The sequence below is a fragment of the Aristolochia californica genome, unplaced genomic scaffold (genome assembly GCF_029961685.1).
Source record: "Aristolochia californica isolate CCGP_79_NKW_82.1479 unplaced genomic scaffold, dmAriCali1.0.hap1 SCAF_6, whole genome shotgun sequence".
Lineage (NCBI taxonomy): Eukaryota > Viridiplantae > Streptophyta > Magnoliopsida > Piperales > Aristolochiaceae > Aristolochia > Aristolochia californica.
The window spans coordinates 40,691,810-40,711,591 of NW_027182257.1; the positions used below are offsets into that span (position 1 = coordinate 40,691,810).

The window sequence follows — 19,782 nt, forward strand, 5'->3', positions numbered from 1 at the left end:
TTTCTTCAATCAGAGAAGTCTTAAAACTCTAGCAAAGACGAGTCAGATATTTTTTGGTTGGGATTATTAACCATAGCCTTGATTTTTTTATTACTTCTTATTTGAATAAATTTCATAAAGTGATGTTTACTACATATAATAATAATAAATAAATAAACTCTTTTCTAATTATGTTTTTGGGTAGTTGATTGATCACATCGTGCTCGTACAAACCACAAGCTTGATCTTGAAGCCATTTCTATCCAAGAGTGCACCTACCAGTAGCAAAACACGCCAATTAAATGGCCCACTTGAGGAGACGCAAAAAATTATATTTTTCTTTTCATTTCTTCATCTCATTTCGCAAGTAGCTACATTCCCATTTAAGGGTCAATGAGGGAGGGACACTACTGACAGTATATGATCAAGTGATGAACATGAGCCATATATGGAGAATTTCACTCATCCCTGCCAAGCAGACATGAGCTAGCAATAAAGAGTTTACTACCTAGCCCTGGGAATTGAATATTACGTTTAGTAAAAGTCAAAGTTAATAAGACACAAATCCTTCGGTTTTGCTATATACATGTGAACTTCGTCGCAAACCGAGGATATGAATCCAATGTTACGTAGTTTTAATTTAGTACCAAATTCATCAGTTAGGCTGGATTTGCAGAAGAAATTATCAGCAATGACTATTTTGTTTTATCCTTTAGTGACCCTAGCAATGATGCTCCACTCTGAGAAAGAAGCATTTCTTTCATCTTTCTGTAACTTCCAAGCTCCTCCAATGCATCCGAAGTCTTTCTAGACAAGAAGAATCCAGATGCCCCCACTTGGCCCTCCAATTCAGATTTTGAAGATTGAGATAAGTAGCTATGATCCTGACGTAGCGGAGGTGCTGTCCTCAGCATGTGGACAAGGACGCCAACTGCTGCATCTTGTGAGGTCCGAGGAGAGGCAAATGCTTGGGTGGAGGTGGATTCAGGAGCTTCTTTCCCACTAATGGTCCTGCTCAACACATAAGATGGAAGAAATTCAAAACATACAGCAGGGCAAAAATGATACAGGAGTGGCATCTCAAAGTTAGTTTAAACAATATCACAGTTTAACCACTCAAGAGTAGCAAGAAAGATGATCATCATGCCCACATAGCCAACTGGTTTATTTGTATTAACCAAAAAACAAATAAGACATGCAATACTGTTGTTATGCACTAGAAACTCTACCATATCTACAAATTCCTTTTTTTTTAATCTCTAGAACATTAGAGCATAGCTACTGTTCCTCGATTCCATATATAAATGAGCTCAACATCCTGTCCATTAAATTGCCTTTGAGATCATTGCAGTGCACAGAAGAAAGCAGGACTTCATGATTCTACTACCAACTATGGTGGTGCATTTTTACTTAATTATCTTCAGGGCCTGAGCAGCTGCTGACGCAATGAGATTTTCCTTGGCAAACAAATGATTTGACAAGTAGAATAAGGACCAGCGCTGTTCAGGCTTGAAATAAAATTTTACATTTGTGAAAAGACAGATGCAAAGCATCCATATATTGAGCAATACCCTCTTCCTCTAGTTAGCCCAACGTTTTCACTGGTGCATCTAATTGAAGTTGAGTCCTGACCCTTCTCCAAATCACAAGTGAAGTTAGAAAGCTGCTACTTATTAACTAACATGCCAAGAATAATCCAATCTAAAAATTTATGACCATGCACCCACTACCTGCTTGAGTCACTCAAACAACCAGCTCGAGACTTGCACACAAACATCTGCAGGTCCTTGAGAAGAAAAAGGGCTTTCAACCTCAAATACTCTCCCTTCCAGGCCTAAATAAATAACCTGGTCTAAGACACAGAGAATGATCATACAAACATTTGCTAGGGTTGCTCTTGTACCATATTAAAGTTGAGTCATGGTCCAACCAAAAAAATGACAAGCCAAGTTCAGATCTCACTTCTTAACTAATAAACAAAGGTCAATTCAAACCTACATCCAATGTGGGACTATTCATCCACTACCAATTTAATTCACACATTCAAATAACTAGCATAAAATGAGCACGCATGCAAGAGACATGGACACATTCAAGGCATAGAGACAAGAGGGCTTCTATGCTCATGAATTCTCATCAAGGCCTCCACCTAGAAGTCAAGATACCTAGAAGTCAAGATGTGGAAACACAGAATTTTCACCAAAACACACTCCAAGTGAATGATCTAATGTCATTAGGCATCAGCCAAACATATAGAACATGTTCAAGTGACTGCAAGATTGCCCATTTTAAATTTTCAACAGTTCCCCAAACACTTCTTAATTTCAGTCACTGTAGGCACATTTTAGAGAGACCAGTTTCTATTTTGAACAAGTCTTGTGCATAAAATCCTTGAGGACTCATCTAGTGAAACCAATCAGTTCATGGGTAACAAATGCTATTTCACATCTCCCTAACATAAACAACTCTTCGGAAGATAATATTATCACTTATTGAGCACATACAGTGGAGCAGTTTCAGATTAGGAATTTCAGGATGCAGGATTACTTAACTATCCAAATTAGAGAGAGCTAACATCACTGTTATCCTTCACCAGATCCCTAATTTCATGAAGCCCAATATAAAAATTATGGCCAATGAGTTCTTGAAACTGGAGATTCATACCAGTTGTAACAGCTATCAATTGACTCAGGAGATAATGCATTTATGCTTCCCTCGGGATTATATAGAACCAGAATCTCAAATGTGAAGAATTAGCATACAAAGTGGTTACCACTCCCTGTGCTGTTCAAGTTCTCTGTAGGCTTAGCCATTTTTTTAGCTGCCTAACAAAGTTGAATAACCTTCACTATTTCTATACATTTTTTTTCAGTCCAACTAGCACCCATGTCTTGATAAATAGCACAAGGAATGCTTGTTCATACTTTTTTTACTTTTTGAAAAAATGTTTGTTCATCCGTAATTCCTCTAAAAGCCGAGTCCTCTCTTTTCCAGCCATTAACCAACACAAAGTAGAGAAGCCACATAACACCATAGAATTGGTAAAACAAGAACTAACAATTAAAATTAGCAATGTACTTCACTCTGCAAATTGTTTAAACGAATGAACACAGTAGAAGGTATGCACAAGGGATGCCATTCATGGAGAGAAGTGAGTGAGCAGAAAATAATACCTTGTATGAGTATCTGAACTATCCACGTCATCTACAGCAAAAGGGCATGGGAATTCACAATCGTCCAAATCATCCTGAAAGGACAACCTGCTGGAGCTCCTGGAAAATCCAACATGGGGTGACCCACTAGATGACACAACCCCTGAGAACCGCCCTGAGTCATCTCTGCTATCCTTGGACACCTACAAGGTTGTAACTGTAAACAGACATCCACAGAAGCATAACATGAAGACATACCATAAACCTAAGCACTTAAAGCTTGTAATACCTTGTGGACAGAATGCCCACGTAAGTTTGCACTCCCAGAGGAAGAGTCTCCACCTCTTAATCCATCCAACTTTCTGAAAGATCTGTTTTCAGATGGAGAACCAGACGAGTAATCAGCCTTCAAGCTCCTTGGAGATGGAGGTGGCAAAGAATGCTTATTTGGGTCTGAAGAATTAGGTGTTAGATATCTATGGTTCTTTCCTGATAAAGGAAGTGGAATGCTGACAGGAGCACTCTCTCGCAACCGAGAATGAATGGGGTTGTTACTGCCTGACAAGTAGGTTGGGGGAGAGGGGGAAGGGGATGGGGATGGAGAGAATGGAGGTGACAGCCTATGTCCATCAAAACTGAGGCCCTTTTTATGATTTACTGGGCGGTAATGCGGGAGCTTCTGCCCATATGGATCTGGAGGTGAGCTCTGAACATCTGAATGCGGTGGGGGAGTAAGATATGGGGGAGGTGAGCAACCGTATGTCTGGTGTGTGGCAGGTCCTGGTCGGTACAGTCCACTGCTCCAACTATGGGGTCGTTGAAATGGGGATGAAGAAGGGGACCTAAAGCTTCTCAGAGTAAACGATGTGCTGTAAGGACCTTTCTCACTAGATGGAAAGACCTTAATCGGCTCGGCCGCAGGGCTTCCCACATAATCTGTGATAATCTGGGCAGGTAACGAGTTGGAATGTTCCAAATTCAGATCCGACAATGATGAACGATAAGTCAAAGAAAGAGAAACCCGCCCAAATGGGGTCTCTACAGGGACGAAATTATATAGCTTCATATTTTCCTCTTCAACTCTAGTGAAGGGTTCACTAAAGGAAGAAACCTTGTAACTGAGATCAAAATTGTACGTCTGGCTCGAAGAAGATAAAAGTCTGAAAGCTCTAAACGCCGGTAAAAGCTTCAGCATCGAGTAAAGAGATCTTAATAGTATAATCGACTTCTTGTACATTTTCTTGTAGGCAGCTGAGCCCTCGCCAAATGGAGATGCCGTTCTGAGTGGCTCGTACTGGACAACCCATCTCTCTACAACGGTCTCCTTAAGGGCACGAGATGAAGTGTAGAGATCATCAGCTGCATTAGAACTCATCGTCTCATGGATGAGTATCACATCAATGATCATCGGATCCACGACGTTTCGGTGCCAAAAGTTGAGATTTTCCAAAGCTGCAGGAGGATCCCCAAGTGCCAAATTAAACCATTTGTCTCTCTTTCTCGCGGAGCCGGGATCCCCAGTGTTATCATTAGAATGAAAAGAGGGAATTCTTGAATCAAGAATTATGTGCAAGCTTTTCAGAAGGAACTGTGAAATAATCTGCTCAGTGCGTGCGCACTCTGAATGGGGATTAACCTGTAACGCCATATGCCGCTTATTCAACCACAATCTCAGCAAGAAGAAAGATAAAACTCCAACTAAAATTGGAACCCGTCATCATTGACGATAGATCTATATATCTGACGGCGCCCCGACGAGGATGGAGCCATAGGCATGAAAACTGCCGGCTTTTGACCAACACAATCCAACTTCGAAAAACTGCGAGGGTAATCCGTTAAATCTAAGCAGAGTAGCAAAACCTTATCCGGACCGGTCATTTCGAGACCCAAGTCTCATACCCAGAATGAATTACCAAAACACTAGGAAGCCCCAGATAGCAGAGAAATCGCACAGAAGCAGGTACACAAGACTAAACAATTTCTATCCATTAAGTAACAAACGACCAATAAACTGATTTATCGGGAAGACCGAAGATTCATTGAGATTCAGCAAAAGTGCCCCGAAGAAGCGATTACCTTTTTAAGTAACAAGGAAGCGTAGGGAGAACTGCCGAATCATAGAGAAGGAGAAACGTACGGGAAAGGAGAGGCCTCTCTCTTCTTAATGTAGAAGAGACCAAGAAAGATACGATGGATTTATTTTCTAAAGGTGCGCACTGCGGACTTGTTTCTTTATTCGAAAAAAAAATATTTGTTTTACGTGATTACGTCGGAGGCGGCCATGATCGAGTAAATCAAATCGACTGTGGAGCGAGCAGAAGAAAAGAGTAAAGGGTGTGCGACTGTGCCAGCAAGCCTGGCCGTGCGTCCGTCCGAGAGGTGCGGTGGGCGAAACTTGGGACGCAAGCACATCTCAGATGGAGAGAAAATGATCTTCTGTGGGTTCCACCTTCTACGATGATTGGTGATTGTTTTATGTTGTTGTGGGCTTTGATAGAGATGTCGGATGGACATTGGAACATTCTACAAAGGCCCATACAACCGAACTCATCCCAAAATCCAGAAAAGAATTTCTTGTCTACATTGACGACGTCGTAAAGGACGGACTGCCAGGAATGGCACTTACCTGACCTATCTTGGATCTCTGTCTCTCACCCTGTCTATGATACTAAGAATTTAGGATAAGGAAGATATAGTGGTAAGGAGAAATTGTTTGAGAATTAAATTGTATCCTTTATTGAATTCAGTCAGGCTATATATAGTCATACAACTAACAGGTAAAATAACTAAACACACAACTGAACAAACCATGTTTCCATCTTGCCACTACCCTTCGTGGTCTTCATAGATTGGTGCATGTGAAGTGGCCATATCATTCCCCACCGCTTAAGAATCCTTGTCCTCAAGGATGAAACACCACTCATTCTCTCCACTGCTTAAGCCACCGGACCAACCTTCTCAATGACTTTGTAGGGACCAAAGAAACGTGGGGCAAGCTTCATGAGGTTCTAGTTCTGGGTGATCGCCCTCAACATCCTTGATGTCCGTATGGGGTGAATCTTCTATCATAAATAATTGCGGTCGTTCGCAACGATGGCCTGGAACGAACTTCTCGTCACAATAATAGCATAACCCCTTCACTCGACGTTCACATGCCTCTAGGTTGGTGATTCGGCGAAAAGTTGCTGGTTGAGTATTGGAGCTTTGGTTTATGCGCTGGGTTGGTCGAGGTCCTAGCACACCAATTGTTGGGTTTAACGAGGCCGTTGGTGTTGCAAAAATTGGTTGTGAACGAAATTGTCGGTTGAGCTCCTCTGCAGCTAGTTGCGTTCCTCAATTAGCCGAGTCACTCCTATTATATCTGCCAAGGTTCTAGGTTGTTTAATTTTAACATTTATGCGAATGTCGTCTCAGAGTATTGCAATAAAACAACCAATTAGGAACCTTTCGGCAGGTCGTCCACTCGGTGGGAAAGCCTTTCAAAAACTTCTTGATAAACTGTTACGGTTGTGGTTTGTTTAAGGTGATTCAAATCTTCTGACGGGTCCTCACTGTCGGTTGGACCAAATCGAAGTTGCATAACCTTGGTGAACTCATCCCATGTGAATGGTCCGCAAAATTTCATCAACCATCTGTGCCATTGCAGGGCGATGCCTTCTAAATGGAAGGAGGCTAGCTGAACTTGTAGTTCTGGTGCAATGTTTTTGAATTCAAAGTATTGTTCTGCCTTGTAAATCCATCCAGTGGGGTCGTCTCCGTTAAACTTTGGGAAGGACAACTTGAGGTATTGATGGGAATGGTCATTTATATTATTAGAACGAGAAGTATGTGGGTGTGAAGATTCGTCACGTGCAAATGAGTTGGTTTCGGAAGGGCTAGTATTTTGGCTACAAAAGGCTCGAAGAGCTTGGAGCTCGGTTAACATGGTATCAGAGCAACATATTTAGGATCCATCAACAAAGGAATGTTCTAGAGAAGTGATGATCAACACCACTCAAAGAAGGTTTTTATATGAAGGAAGAACACTAGCGAGAGATAAGTGTTCAAAAATATATTTTTTTATACTACTGGTTCTCGAATTTAGATGATGATTCAAGGACAAATAAGTGAATTTTTTCATCTTATTATGTTATGGATATGCATGCCCCTTTATCTAGGAGTTATCAAAACATTTTTATCGGTTTGGAAATTTTGTTTGCTGAGACCAGTCCATACTCAAATTATTGATTTTTTTTTCTCCGTGGAATAAGAGTTCCCTGATATAGAATATTGCTATTGAGCCTCTTATGAGTGGTTTTTGAAAGAAAAAATATATAATTTAGCATCGATGCTATATTTACATATACCGAGTTGATTGATGAAGTGTTACTTGGTGTTATTATTTGAAGTTTTTTTAAGAAGAGTCTATCATGGCTGATGATAATATGAACATCAAAGGTAATATACTGAGAATCACCACCATACCCTTATGTGGGGTATCAATTTTTATGAATTGGTCCACTTGGGTTAGGAGGTTTCTCATAACCAAAGACCTACTTGGTCACCTCACTACCCGAGGACCACCTATTGATGAAGATGATATATTTTATATGAAATGGCTGAAGAATGATACTTTGGGACTTGGTTGGCTAATAAATAGCATGGAAGAACATGTCTCTAGTAATGTTATTCATCTTGACACTGCTAAACAAATTTAGGAGACATGTACTAATCTATATTCATGCCCTAATAGCATAGACCATATGATATTTTCCAGAGATTGTTGAATAGTAAACAAGGAGAAAATATTCATGAGTAATTGGCATGGTTTAAAGGCTTTCTTCAAGAGTGGAAGTTAGCTCAGTCATCCACCACTGATAATTCTATCCAAGATAATCAAAAGGAGGCATTAATTACTGCTATTTGTCTTGCTAATGTTAAACCTCATCTTGAGATTGCCAAGAGTCAACTATTGAATGCTTCTGCTGTCCCAAAGTTTGAAGATGTGTGTACAACATTACTTTGTATTCCAGACACTTCTTCCTCCACTACTGATGTGTCATCAGCTATGTATTATGATCATAGAGGATCATCCTCTGACCGCGGTCGAGGCCGAGGAAGAGGTTATAGAGGGGGCAGAGGAAGAGGTGGAAGGAATAGTGCTGGCAGAACAAATGATATTAAGTGTACTCATTGTAAATTTCTTGGCCATACTATAGATCAATATTGTTACAGGGCATGCACTTACTGTGACAATTATGGCCACTATAAAGAAATATGCTAAAAGGCTAATGACAAGTCAGAATCGACAAGGGCGAATCACGTCCTTATTATTGATGCACAAGAAGACCATCCCACAACATCAGCTGCACAGAAGATTATTACTGATGAAGAGTATGAACTATTTCATAAAATGAAGACTATGCTAGGGTCTTCTCCTAGTCCCTCTACAACTACTGCTGCCACTACTGCTTCAGGTATGCTATCTACCTCATCTTCATCCTAGATAATTGATTCAGGAGCCTCCGAGCATCTTACAGGTAACAAAACTTTATTGCATTCTTTATCTCCGAGTCTTTCACACAAGTTTGTTACCATAGCTGACAGTTCTCAAACCAAAGTCCAAGGAAAAAGGTTCCACTTATGTCACCCCATCACTTCCGCTCACTGATATTCTTTTTGTTCCTTCTTTTCCTCTAAACTTATTCTCTGTGAGTTAGCTTACAAAATATTTTAATTGTTCGGTTACCTTCTCACCTACTTCATGTGTTTTTCAAGATCTTATAACGAAGCAGGTGATTGGTGGAGGCCATGAACAAGGGGGGCTCTACTACTTGGATGTGCCAAAGATCAATATGGTGTCTACTACTGAGAATGAGACACGATTATGGCACAATCGATTGGGACATCCTTCCATACAGTCTCTTCATCATATGTTTTCATTTCTTAAGAAAATATCAGAATTCAGTTGTGAGGTGTGTCAGTTAAGTAAACATCAAAGGAGTACATACTCTCCTCGTCCATAAGTCAAAAGTGACATTCTTTTTTTGTTGATTCATACTGATGTTTGGGGGCCTTTGAGTGTGTCTAATGTTTCTCAAGCCAAATATTTTATCACTTTTATTTATGATTTCACTTGCACAACTTGGTTGTTTATTTTTAAGGAACGTTCTGAGATACCATCTATTTTTAAATTTTTTTATGCGATGGTACTCATACAATTTGGTTAGAAGATAAAAATCCTCCGGTCTGATAATACCAAAGAGTATATTTCAAAAGACTTTGACTCATTTTGTCAAGAGAATGACATTATCCATTAGACATCATGTGCCTACACTCCTCAACAAAACGGTGTAACCGAACGAAAAATCGTCATATTCTTGAGGAAGCTTGAGGTCTATTATATGCCATGAAAGTTTCATATTTTTATTGGCCCAATGCTATCCTTACAACGTGTTTTCTTATAAATCGTCTACCGTCTACTGTTCTTGGGAATAAATCCCCCTACTCTAAACTATTACCACATGATGATCCGTTTACATTACCATTAAAATTCTTCGGTTGTCAATGTTTTGTTCATAATACATTGCCCAGACACAACAAACTTGACCTTAAATCTATCAAATGTATTTTTTTGGGATACTCTCGCACATAAAAGGGTTATGTTTGTTATAGTTCTCCTTTGCAACGTTTATTTGTGTCTAGGGATGTAACATTCTTTGAAGATTCCTCATATTATGCTGATAGCACTCCACCTGGTATGTCATCAGTACCAAGTTCTCCTCGATCGGTTGTGCATCGTGGTACAAAGATTGTTCAGCCCCCAGAGACAGTGGCCGATACCACACCTGTCGAGTTGTCGAATCTACCAAAGGTATGTCCTTCATCTCCAGTCATTTTTTGTCCTCAATTTGATACTCATCCTATTGCTATAAGAAAAGAACCTCGATCATGCACTCAACCTTCTACTTCTCACCCTATTTCTAATTTTGTGTCTCATCATCGCTTCTCACTATTATGTTGTTAGTTTCTTTCTTCTATTTCCTCCATATCTGTTCCACAGTCATATCAAGAGACTCTACAACATTCAGGGTGGAAGGCAACAATGGATGAAGAAATGAAGGCACTCAATGATAACCACACATGGTCACTGGTTTCTCTACCTACAGATAAAAAATGCGTTGGTTGCAAGTGCGTTTATATACTAAAACATAATCCGAATGGGACTATTGCACTACTGAAGGCACGTCTGGTTGCAAAAGGTATACTCAATGTTATGGCATTGATTATAATGGACACTCGTTTTGCCGCAAGTATCCATGGTCAAAACCACCTTTTTGTTTTTTAGGTGACAAAATGTTTTTCGTCTTTGGGTTTCAGAAAGCTCTGGAGGAAGCTTTTATCAATTCCGGACGAGGCTGCAGCAGCGAACAAGAATTTTCTTCCCTAAATTCTCAATTCTGGTACCGTTGGCGGAGATGATGGCTTCGGTAGCGTAGCTCAAGTCCCGACAGCGGCAACGACAGCGTTGAGGAAGATCTGCGGCTCTGAGTTGCAGCGGCAACGACAGCGGCGAGGAATGTGCTCTGATTTCTTCCTGAACAGAGATTTGCGAGGAAGGTTTCGGAATTTCCTCCCGGTGACAGAGGGAGGTCTGAAGTGACTCTGATTTCAGGATTTTTTCCAGATGACAGAGGAAGGTATGCGGCGAGAGAGGTTCTTCCCGGCGTCGACTTTGATTTATGGATTTCTTCCCGAAGTGGCGTAATTTGTTCTAATTTCTTCCCGAACAGAGAGTTACGACTCTGAATTCGGAATTTCTTCTCGGCAGAGGAAGGAGATTATTCTGGCAAGATTAGAGAAGACGTTGCTACAGAGAAAGGAACATTATTTCTAAGCGACGCTACTAAAGAGAGGAAGAAGGGAATTGACAGTAGAGAGAGGAAAAAAATTCACAGCAAAGAGAAACAAAGAGACGGGAAGGATGGAAGAAGGTCTGCGGCGACAGAGGAAGAGGATCTCTTTCTTTAGCAATGGAACGAGAGGTCATGGAACGGAATATCTTTTCGGGTGGCGTAACCGCTCTGATACCACTGATACTAAGAATTTGGGATAAGGAAGGAATAAAGGTAAGAAGAAACTGTTTGAGAATTAAATCATATCCTTTATTTAATTCAGTTAGGTTATATATAGCCATACAACTAACAGGTAAAATAACTCAACACACAACTGAACAAACCACGTTTTCATCTTGCCACTACCCTTCGTGGTCTTCGTGGACTGCTTCGTGTGAAGTGGCCATATCAGCCTCATCTTCCTCCATCCGGGTTATTCCAAATCTCGATTTGGCGCAAAGGGGCGGAAACCATTACAACAGAGACGCCTTCTTCAGGGGTGATTTTGGATTGCATTCGTCTCGCTAATCTCATAATATATCAACTTTCAATTCAAGTATGAAAGGGAAACATGGAGACAGATTTGCTTGCAGAGATGTAGATGCACGTTCCCCACCAAACTAAGCGAGTCGAATTCCCATTCCAACGATTTTACAGGCTTGGGGACTGTGCGAGTCAGCATATTAACCCTCTCCTATTCGTAGCTTCACTGAAATTTGTGGACGATGAGACTGGGAATCTGATCATCTGCCCAAGAAGCTTTCAGAACGCGGGAGGCTTCGGATAAGGATTTGGTGAGTGAATCCTTTTTAGTATATATTTTCATTTAGAAAAGAATATGTCTTACTTAAATCTAACAACTTCGATTTTCAGATATAATAACCCACGAATCTAATAATTTTTTTAGGTTAATTAATCCTGTATCCATCCTAATCCCAATCTTACTAACTCCCACCCAACAATTTTCGTATTCTCAGCTCAAAATTTTAAAAATTATCGACAGTTTACAAAACTCTAGCTAGGCTCTGCAGCAAATACGTTTTGCTGCTTCCGTCATGTCTTGGAGTCCGTCCAACCACCTACTCTTGCAGGGCAGCACTCGCCAACGAATCCGCTTGCCCATTTTCAGAAGCTTCACTCATCTCAGCACGCCCGAACCACCACGCGAAAACCTAATTTTCTAACGAACCCACTCACTCGCTGCGGCCAAACTTTAAGTTGTTTCGAGGAAGAAGATGAACAATGCAGTCTGTTCTCTCTCTCTCTCTCTCTCTCTTTTCCTGTTTTTTTAGTTTTTACCAGGTTTGAAAAAATTTGAATTAATTCTTCTTACGAGAATTACACTACTTGTGGAAAGACTAAAAGAACCCTCCTTGCATGCACATGAAAAAAACTTAAATCTGACACGGAAATCTTCGCAGTTGTATCACGCATTTCGATGACTTTTTCGTGAAATAACGAGACATCCGATTTAAAGTTGGTGCTTTGTACAAGAAAAACAAACAGGGCTGGAATTACATTTCTCTCCGATTTTTCTTCGCTCCTGTACAGGCTTTTGCAGAGGCTTATTCGTAATTTTCGCCCTGATCTTCTCTCTCGCTCTTTCTCGCCTTCGATTCTCGGTTCTCAAGGTTCCGTCATCACTTCCGGCCGAGGCTCCGTCCCATTTCCGCCGGCGACGTCCCGTTCCGGCGAAAAACAGATGCTCCTGCAAGTCGGACACGACTGCTTCGACGACAACCATCCTTCGACACACTTATCATGAAACCCGTGATTGCATTTCGGCAGCACCCGCACCTTCTCCCCGTTCACGAACTCCGATAAACAGATGGCGCACTCCGCTTCCGCCCCCGCCAGCTTCATCCCGGCCGAGAACAAGAGCGAGGGCACCTGCGGCACCCGGGTCATTTTCCCCACCTGGGTCTCCGGCAGCCGGCCCGAATCGTGAACCTGGCGACGTAAGAAGCAGCGGATGAAGGCGTTGAGGGCCAAAACGCCGGCGAGGGAGCAGACAAGTATAACAAGAATCATAGCGAGGTTGGTGTCGAAGTCCTTAGAGTTGTTGTACGGAAACCACCGGCCGTTCCTTTCGGTCGAAGAAGTAGAAGAAGAGTGGGAAGCAGAGGCAAGTGCCTGAGATGACATGGCTGCCGGAAGCGGTATCGAGAATAGGATAAAAAATTAGTTCTTCTTTTTCTCCTTTCTATGCCAAAGCAGCTCTTTTGCTTTGTGTGCAAATTGGGACAAGAATATATAAAGGGGCCTCTTGAGTCTTCAACACTTGAAGAAGACGAAAGCAGTTATCTTCGAGTTGGAGCCAGTAAACACTGAACAATTCCTATGAACAGCGACTGCCCTCTGCAGAGTGGAGACTTTGGAAGAGAAGGGAAGACCCACAGCGATCAAGAAGTGTTTTAAGTTCGGACGGAGGTGATTTTTTTATTGGTCGGGTTCACTTCGCATGCAAGGGTCGTGCGGGCTACTGACATTTGGTGGTAGCTCGGCCACGGGCGGAGAAAGCGACGGCATCTATATCGATACGGTGGCCCGTGCGCAGCACTCCAGGTTAGACACGTCATCATATGAGTTCTTGTCTGGGACATATCGGACGTACACGTCAGTAGTAGGCCAGTTTTACGGCGACACCTAATCCAGGCAGAACTGGTAACAAATGATGTCGCCAATAACCCTAAAGCAAACGTGGCGATCCGCTTTTTGTTTTCATGGAAGAAAGCAATTTCCCTGTTGAGGAACGGAGGAAAAACTTTTACTTTCCATTATGTTTGGCCTTATTTAAATGGAGAATTTGGGGGGGTTTAAAACCAGTCCTACATCAAATTCCAGATGTGAAACCTCTTCTCCTGCCAAAGCCGACACGAAGTTAATTACTTACCTACACGACCCGGCACCAACGCACCCACCTTGTCCTTTCTCTCAATCAAGTTGAATTCCATTAATAATCTGAACACTGAAGAGAGAAGTTTGGAAACTTGATGGCTGCAGTTGATCGCTTATTTATGAGCCTTTGGGAACTTGGAATTCCTCTGTGGCCATCTCACTGCTTCAAACACTGTAGAGATGGAGACAGTTTGAAACACAGTTCAGTTACTACTACTACACACTTGCATGCATGCCCCATGCCTTGTCTCAGGGTATCTGCTGGTGGAGACGAGTTCATTGTGAACCCAATTTCATGGTTAGCTTTGAGAAGAATGGATAACAATTTGAGGAGAAGATGGCACCCCATGATGTGGACACTACTTTTTATATAGCCTGGCTGGATCTGGAAGTCTCTAGGTTGTCTTGAATGTAAGATGGCCACCCCGGCCCCTTTACTTGTTTTGCTGGCACGTTGATGGCTGAACTGCCATGGAATGATATAACCCTAGCCACTTGAATAATAGTATTTAATATAATAACACCGTAAAGATGGATTAAGAGGTCAGGTAGCTAGGTGTCAAATTGTTGATCAATTAGAGGGTTCATATTTTGTATTTTGAGTGAGTTTTATCTTCTATAAACGTCTTGCTGTACTCATATTAGAGAAATGAAGATAAGAGACTGGTCATTTTCATATTGAGGGTTCTTATTTTGTATTTCTGGCTCTGTTTTATCTTCTGTAAAGGTCTCATTATAGGGAAATGAAGATAAGAGACTAGTCATTTTCATTTGTTAGTTATGTTCTCACATCTGATGCAAAGCATTTCTGTATTCGGTGGGACAAAAGAAGCTGACCACCTTGAGATATCCTCAAATGAGTCTGAAGTTTTGGAAAAACATCGTTTTAGAACTGTCTCAATCTTCTCTCACTGGTAGAAGACATCATTTTAAATGAAGATAAAGTATTAGCTCTCCATCCTACTCTTTCTCACTAGTTCTTTACGAGATTGTTGTGCTTTTCTCTAGTATTTGATCTCCATGAGTGAAAGAGGCTATCGTTCTAGAGATTGTGATCCATCGGTGATGGAGACAAAGCATGCAACAGGACAAGGGGAGAGTTTATAAAGGTTATCATTCTTCCTAATAAGATGTTCAAAAGTTCCTAAGTCAATAATCCAAGAGGAAGAAGAAACATATAAGATGGAAAATGACACGTCTGTGGTTGCAATGGTGGCAAAAGAGGTGATGAACATACTTTTCAATCATTGAAAGACTTCATAATCTTCTTTAGTGAGGGTTTTATTTATCTAATAACTAACCTCCTTTTCTTCACTAACTTGGTTCATACTTGTCAGTCAATCATGAAGCCTCTAACACTTATCTTGTTCATGATAGAATAAGCCACAATAAATGCAAGAATGAAAATTTGAAGAATTGAACATATCTAATCCTATGTTGGAATTACCACAACCTCTCCCCCATGTACCTTGCCCTCTTGACGTATTAGAGCATCGTTTTCCTTGAGAGAAAATGACGGTTGTTTTTATGCAACTGGGATCTTGGGCTTTTGAGTCTTCTTTGATCGAAACTCCATAACAACACGTATATCATTAAAATATGGTTTGATTGTGGAACTAAGGATTTGAGATTTTGCTATCTCAAGATACAGTTTCGTATTGGGCGAACAAATTGCTCCAACCAACTCTTCTCGTTAGTTTTCTTGGATGACAACATCAGTGAAATATGGTTGTGCAAATTTCTAATCTTGTAAGAAACCTTTGAATTTTGTAAAAAATTATCGAGATTACCAAAGTATTTTCTTTTAGTAATCTTTTATAGTTAGCATCTTCCTCATTAATAGATGGAGGAGATTTTAACAATGTGATAAGCAAGATCTTTGTGATAAGGAATCTTTTAACTAATTGGGGAATTGTAGTTATTTTAAGAAAGTCAATTTTTCTAAGATCCAAATAAGGAAAGTGACTATTTTCAGCCCTATTATAAGTAATTAACCTTGTTTAAGATATTTAATCAACGATTAAAAAACGATGATGAAGATTCTAAGAGATCAATCATAGAAGGTCATAAAAAAGGTTTTCCTCGTTAATTTGAGCATAATCCAAGGGAAGATAAAATTTCATCTATTTTCTTTTTATTTTTGTCAAAAAAAGAACTTTTGATGCTAAAAATCAACACTTGAACAAGGAACACAAAAAGGAAATACCTCCATTTAAGATATCAAAGGAGGAAATTCCAACCACGTTTTGAGAGATATTTGAGGCCGAAAAGAAAATTCACAATTGAAGGGGATGGTCAAAAGGAAGACAACAAAAACTTCACTCTTTCTCAAGTTCAAAACTCGTGCTTACACTTAAAAGCAAAACAAGAATTATGAACTTGGATAATAGAAAAAAAATAGAAGAACTAATGAGCTGATTATCCTTTGTAAAAAATTCAACCAACCACGCTCAATCTTCCATGATCAACCATAAATTCCCTTCTCAATGTGCTTTTCCTTCCTTTGGCCAAAAAGAATTTTTTAACAGCTCTCAAACGAGAGCCTAGAACGTTTGCTCTAATGCCATGTTAATTTATAGGAGCTTCTCACATAATAACAAATGTTTAAAGAGAAACAAAGGAAAAAAAAAAAAAAGAAGAAGAAGGAGAAGAGAGAGAGAGAGTTTTGTTTCATCATAGAGAAGGACAAAAGCTTGTGAGAGAGAATAACAGGAGAAAGAGAGAAAACTCAAGAGAGGATTTGATGCCAATAAGGCAAAGTTGTATGCTACCCACGCCCTTCAGGCTCTATTCATAGTTGTAGAAGGTGTTTACTATGATCATAATACCCTTAGGCCTACATCATTTCAAAGAAAAACGGACATATACACTAGTTTGTCTAATTACAAGTATATGCCACCTCCATCATTTCAAAGAAAAACGGACATATACACTAGTTTGTCTAATTACAAGTATATGCCACCTCTTATTGGAAGTCTATCTATTTACCATTTCTGTCATTCTTATACATGAGTGCCATTTTAACATAACAAAATATAATTATTTTTTATTTTAAATACTTATTTATTTGATTTATTGATAAATATTTTTTATTTTATAATAAATTAAATAATTTCATTCAAATTAGAAATTAAAAATTAAAATAATTATAGAATTGAGAAAATGGATGTTGCCTTCCTACTATCAGACGCGTCAAACTTCTGATGAATCTCTGTTTTCTAAATTGATAAAAATAAAGTAACAGGAAAATAGGAAAGCCAGTCGAAAGAGAGATTCTTTTGAATCTCACTCTCCGAATCTGTACCGCGGAACACGTAAAGAAAATCGTTGGGTAAGAATCCTTGCAGTTGCAGAGGATCCGAATTCCTTTATGAATCATTAAATTAGGTAAGTAAGAAACCTACTTTTAAGCTCATGTCGTCACTCGAAATTGAGATTCGTCTTCTAATCAGACAAACACTAAAACTTATAGGTTATATATAAGGTCCAGTCCAGCAAGCTTGTCTACATCTCATTCCTTCTTCCTCAGTGCAATGGCTTCTCAATCTGCAGCAACCGTCATCATCTTCTTCGCGCTTGGGATCCTTTCCCCTTCCTTTACTTCTGCTTCCCGTACTGGTCCCTTTGTTCCCTTCAGAGTTTACGATGCAATCTACAGCTTCGGGGACTCCATTGCCGATACGGGCAATCTCATACGCGAAGGGCTCGGCCCTTTCGGAGCCATCAATCAGTTCCCATATGGAGAGACCTATTTCGGAAAGCCAACGGGTCGCTGCTCCGATGGCCGCCTCATCATCGACTTTCTTGGTTAGCTCTCTTTAATTACTTCTTCTTTCAATCACAGTTTGGATTAACCCAAGTCGAAATACTTATGTGCACGTGTTGTGTTCTTTCAGCCGATCGGTTTGGTCTCCCCTACATCAATCCATACCTTGATCAGAACACCTCCTTCATTAATGGTGTGAATTTCGCCGTCGCCGGAGCAACTGCCCTCGACGCTTCCTACTTAGAGAAGACCGGCATCCTCATGCCTTTCACCAACAGTTCTCTGAGTGTTCAGCTCAACTGGTTCGAGAAGCACCTCAATAAATCTCTTTGTTCGGGGGCGACGCAATGCACAGAAAAACTCAGTCGAGCTCTTTTCTTGGTGGGAGAAATTGGAGGAAACGATTATAACTACGCATTCTTCCAAGGCAAGACGATAGAAGAGGTGGCAGCTACTCTTGTACATCAAGTAGTCCAATCTATAATGGAGGCAGCTCGAGTGAGTTTTTCATTCCTCGATAACTTGCACTTTGCTGTTACCTTTTTGCATCAACAGGCTTGTTAGTTTTAGCTAAACCACCTGTACTTGTTCTTTGATGATTCAGAACGTTATCCAGCACGGAGCTCGTCACTTATTTGTGCCCGGTAACTTCCCGATCGGATGTATGCCAAGCTACCTCACCTCCTTCGGCAGCACTAATTCATCTGATTACGACGAGAGAAGGTGCCTCAAACACTTCAATGAGTTTGCGCAGCTCCATAACGACCTGCTGCAACGCTCGTTGCAGAGCTTGAGAGAAGAGTTTCCTAATGTTAACATTCTCTACGCGGATTACTACAATGCTGCCTTGGAGATTCTTGATAACGCCTCTAACTATCTAGGTAAACAATCGGTTGCATGCTTTTCTCCATATTGGATTGAACAAGAATCATTCTGGGTTTTTTCTTTCCTCCAAACTGCTGGCTTATTCTTTGATGTTGCTTCTTTGAAGCAGGATTTGATGAGAGTTCTTTGCTGAAAGCTTGCTGTGGAGCAGGCGGTGATTACAATTTCAATGCAACAAGAATGTGTGGATCACCAGGCACTTCTGCATGTTCTAATCCTTCAAAACACCTCTCTTGGGATGGAATTCATATGACAGAAGAGGGTTACAGAGATATGGTTGCCTTCCTCTTCGTGGGAAATTTGAAGGGATAGATAAACTCAAGTCTCCTCAAATCAATTAGTTTGAAACTAAGTTTAATCTGAGAGATCTTCTCTTCACTAGGTTTTCTTTACTTGTAAATAGATGGGTAGATTCCTTTGAGGTTTATTCAGTCGGTTGAATCTCGATGTAAAATTTTGAACATTAATTTGTTCTTCTGCCTTATGCCTTTTGTTCTCTTAGCTTCTATAAAATCAATGTTTTTGTTTCAAATATTATATATGAATTTATATTTTTAATCATTGATTTTATTTTTAGTTATTATTTTTATAAAAAAATTTATATTTACCTTGATATAGAAATATTTATTAATTATTTAAATAACATAAATATTGTAAAATTAATAAATTTAATAATTGATAATTTATTTAACTTATGAGTAAATAAATTATTTTGATTTTAGTTCTTGGTTACTACATAAAATAAAATTTTATTTTTAGAATTATTTATCATTACTAATTTAGTTCATAATTATAAAAAAATTATGTTATACAACTTAAAATTACATATTTATAATTAAATTAAATTATTTTATTTTGAATATAGTAAATTATGTCATCAATAATTAGATAAATTTATATATATGTTATAAATTAATTTTTTATTAAATAATTTAGAATAACCAATAAGTACATGAGTAGTTTTTTTTCAAAGTTATTTCATACTAAATCTATTTTATTAATGAACTTCTTTAACACTTTTCATAAGGTTATGTTGAATTTATGAAAAAGATAAATACTTCAGTAACTTATTATAATAAGAGTATATGAACCTCTATTTATAATAGAAGAAAGTAGTAGAATTTAATTATAATAAAACTACTTTTGTCCCAATTACACCTAAACTTTAACACTTAAAAATAAGTCATAACATAATTAAATAACTCAATATAGATAAAAGACAAACATA

At 39.5% G+C, this 19,782-nt stretch overlaps 3 protein-coding genes across 3 annotated transcripts; 1 reads left to right on the top strand and 2 right to left on the bottom strand.

The window, feature by feature from the left end:
• Positions 1-340: 340 nt before the first annotated feature.
• Positions 341-5,238, bottom strand: LOC137934764 (autophagy-related protein 13a-like). The gene is made up of 3 exons (XM_068779287.1): positions 3,421-5,238; positions 3,153-3,334; positions 341-990 (listed from the first exon to the last, which is right to left on the bottom strand). The coding sequence occupies exons 1-3, from the start codon at positions 4,777-4,779 to the stop codon at positions 675-677; spliced, it is 1,857 nt and encodes a 618-aa protein (XP_068635388.1). The 5' UTR covers positions 4,780-5,238; the 3' UTR covers positions 341-674.
• Positions 5,239-12,631: 7,393 nt separating this feature from the next.
• On the bottom strand, positions 12,632-13,150 carry LOC137935410 (RING-H2 finger protein ATL79-like). Its single transcript, XM_068780066.1, has one exon. It carries the CDS (start codon positions 13,148-13,150, stop codon positions 12,632-12,634), a length of 519 nt encoding a protein of 172 aa, XP_068636167.1.
• Positions 13,151-17,436: 4,286 nt separating this feature from the next.
• Positions 17,437-18,866, top strand: LOC137935411 (acetylajmalan esterase-like). The gene is made up of 4 exons (XM_068780068.1): positions 17,437-17,710; positions 17,800-18,167; positions 18,274-18,550; positions 18,661-18,866. Exons 1-4 carry the CDS (start codon positions 17,437-17,439, stop codon positions 18,864-18,866), a joined length of 1,125 nt encoding a protein of 374 aa, XP_068636169.1.
• The last annotated feature ends 916 nt before the right edge of the window (positions 18,867-19,782 follow it).

Bases quoted from the DNA above. Each gene is read 5' to 3' on its own strand.
- LOC137934764 (XM_068779287.1), bottom strand. From the start codon at position 4,779: ATGGCGTTACAGGTTAATCCCCATTCAGAGTGCGCACGCACTGAGCAG. The intron at 3,335-3,420 runs GTATTACAAGCT...ACAACCTTGTAG, and splicing joins GTGGGCATTCTGTCCACAAG to GTGTCCAAGGATAGCAGAGA. The intron at 991-3,152 runs GTATTATTTTCT...TGTGTTGAGCAG, and splicing joins AGTTCAGATACTCATACAAG to GACCATTAGTGGGAAAGAAG.
- LOC137935411 (XM_068780068.1), top strand. From the start codon at position 17,437: ATGGCTTCTCAATCTGCAGCAACCGTCATCATCTTCTTCGCGCTTGGG. The intron at 17,711-17,799 runs GTTAGCTCTCTT...GTGTTCTTTCAG, and splicing joins CCTCATCATCGACTTTCTTG to CCGATCGGTTTGGTCTCCCC. The intron at 18,168-18,273 runs GTGAGTTTTTCA...TTGATGATTCAG, and splicing joins CTATAATGGAGGCAGCTCGA to AACGTTATCCAGCACGGAGC.
- LOC137935410 (XM_068780066.1), bottom strand. From the start codon at position 13,150: ATGTCATCTCAGGCACTTGCCTCTGCTTCCCACTCTTCTTCTACTTCT.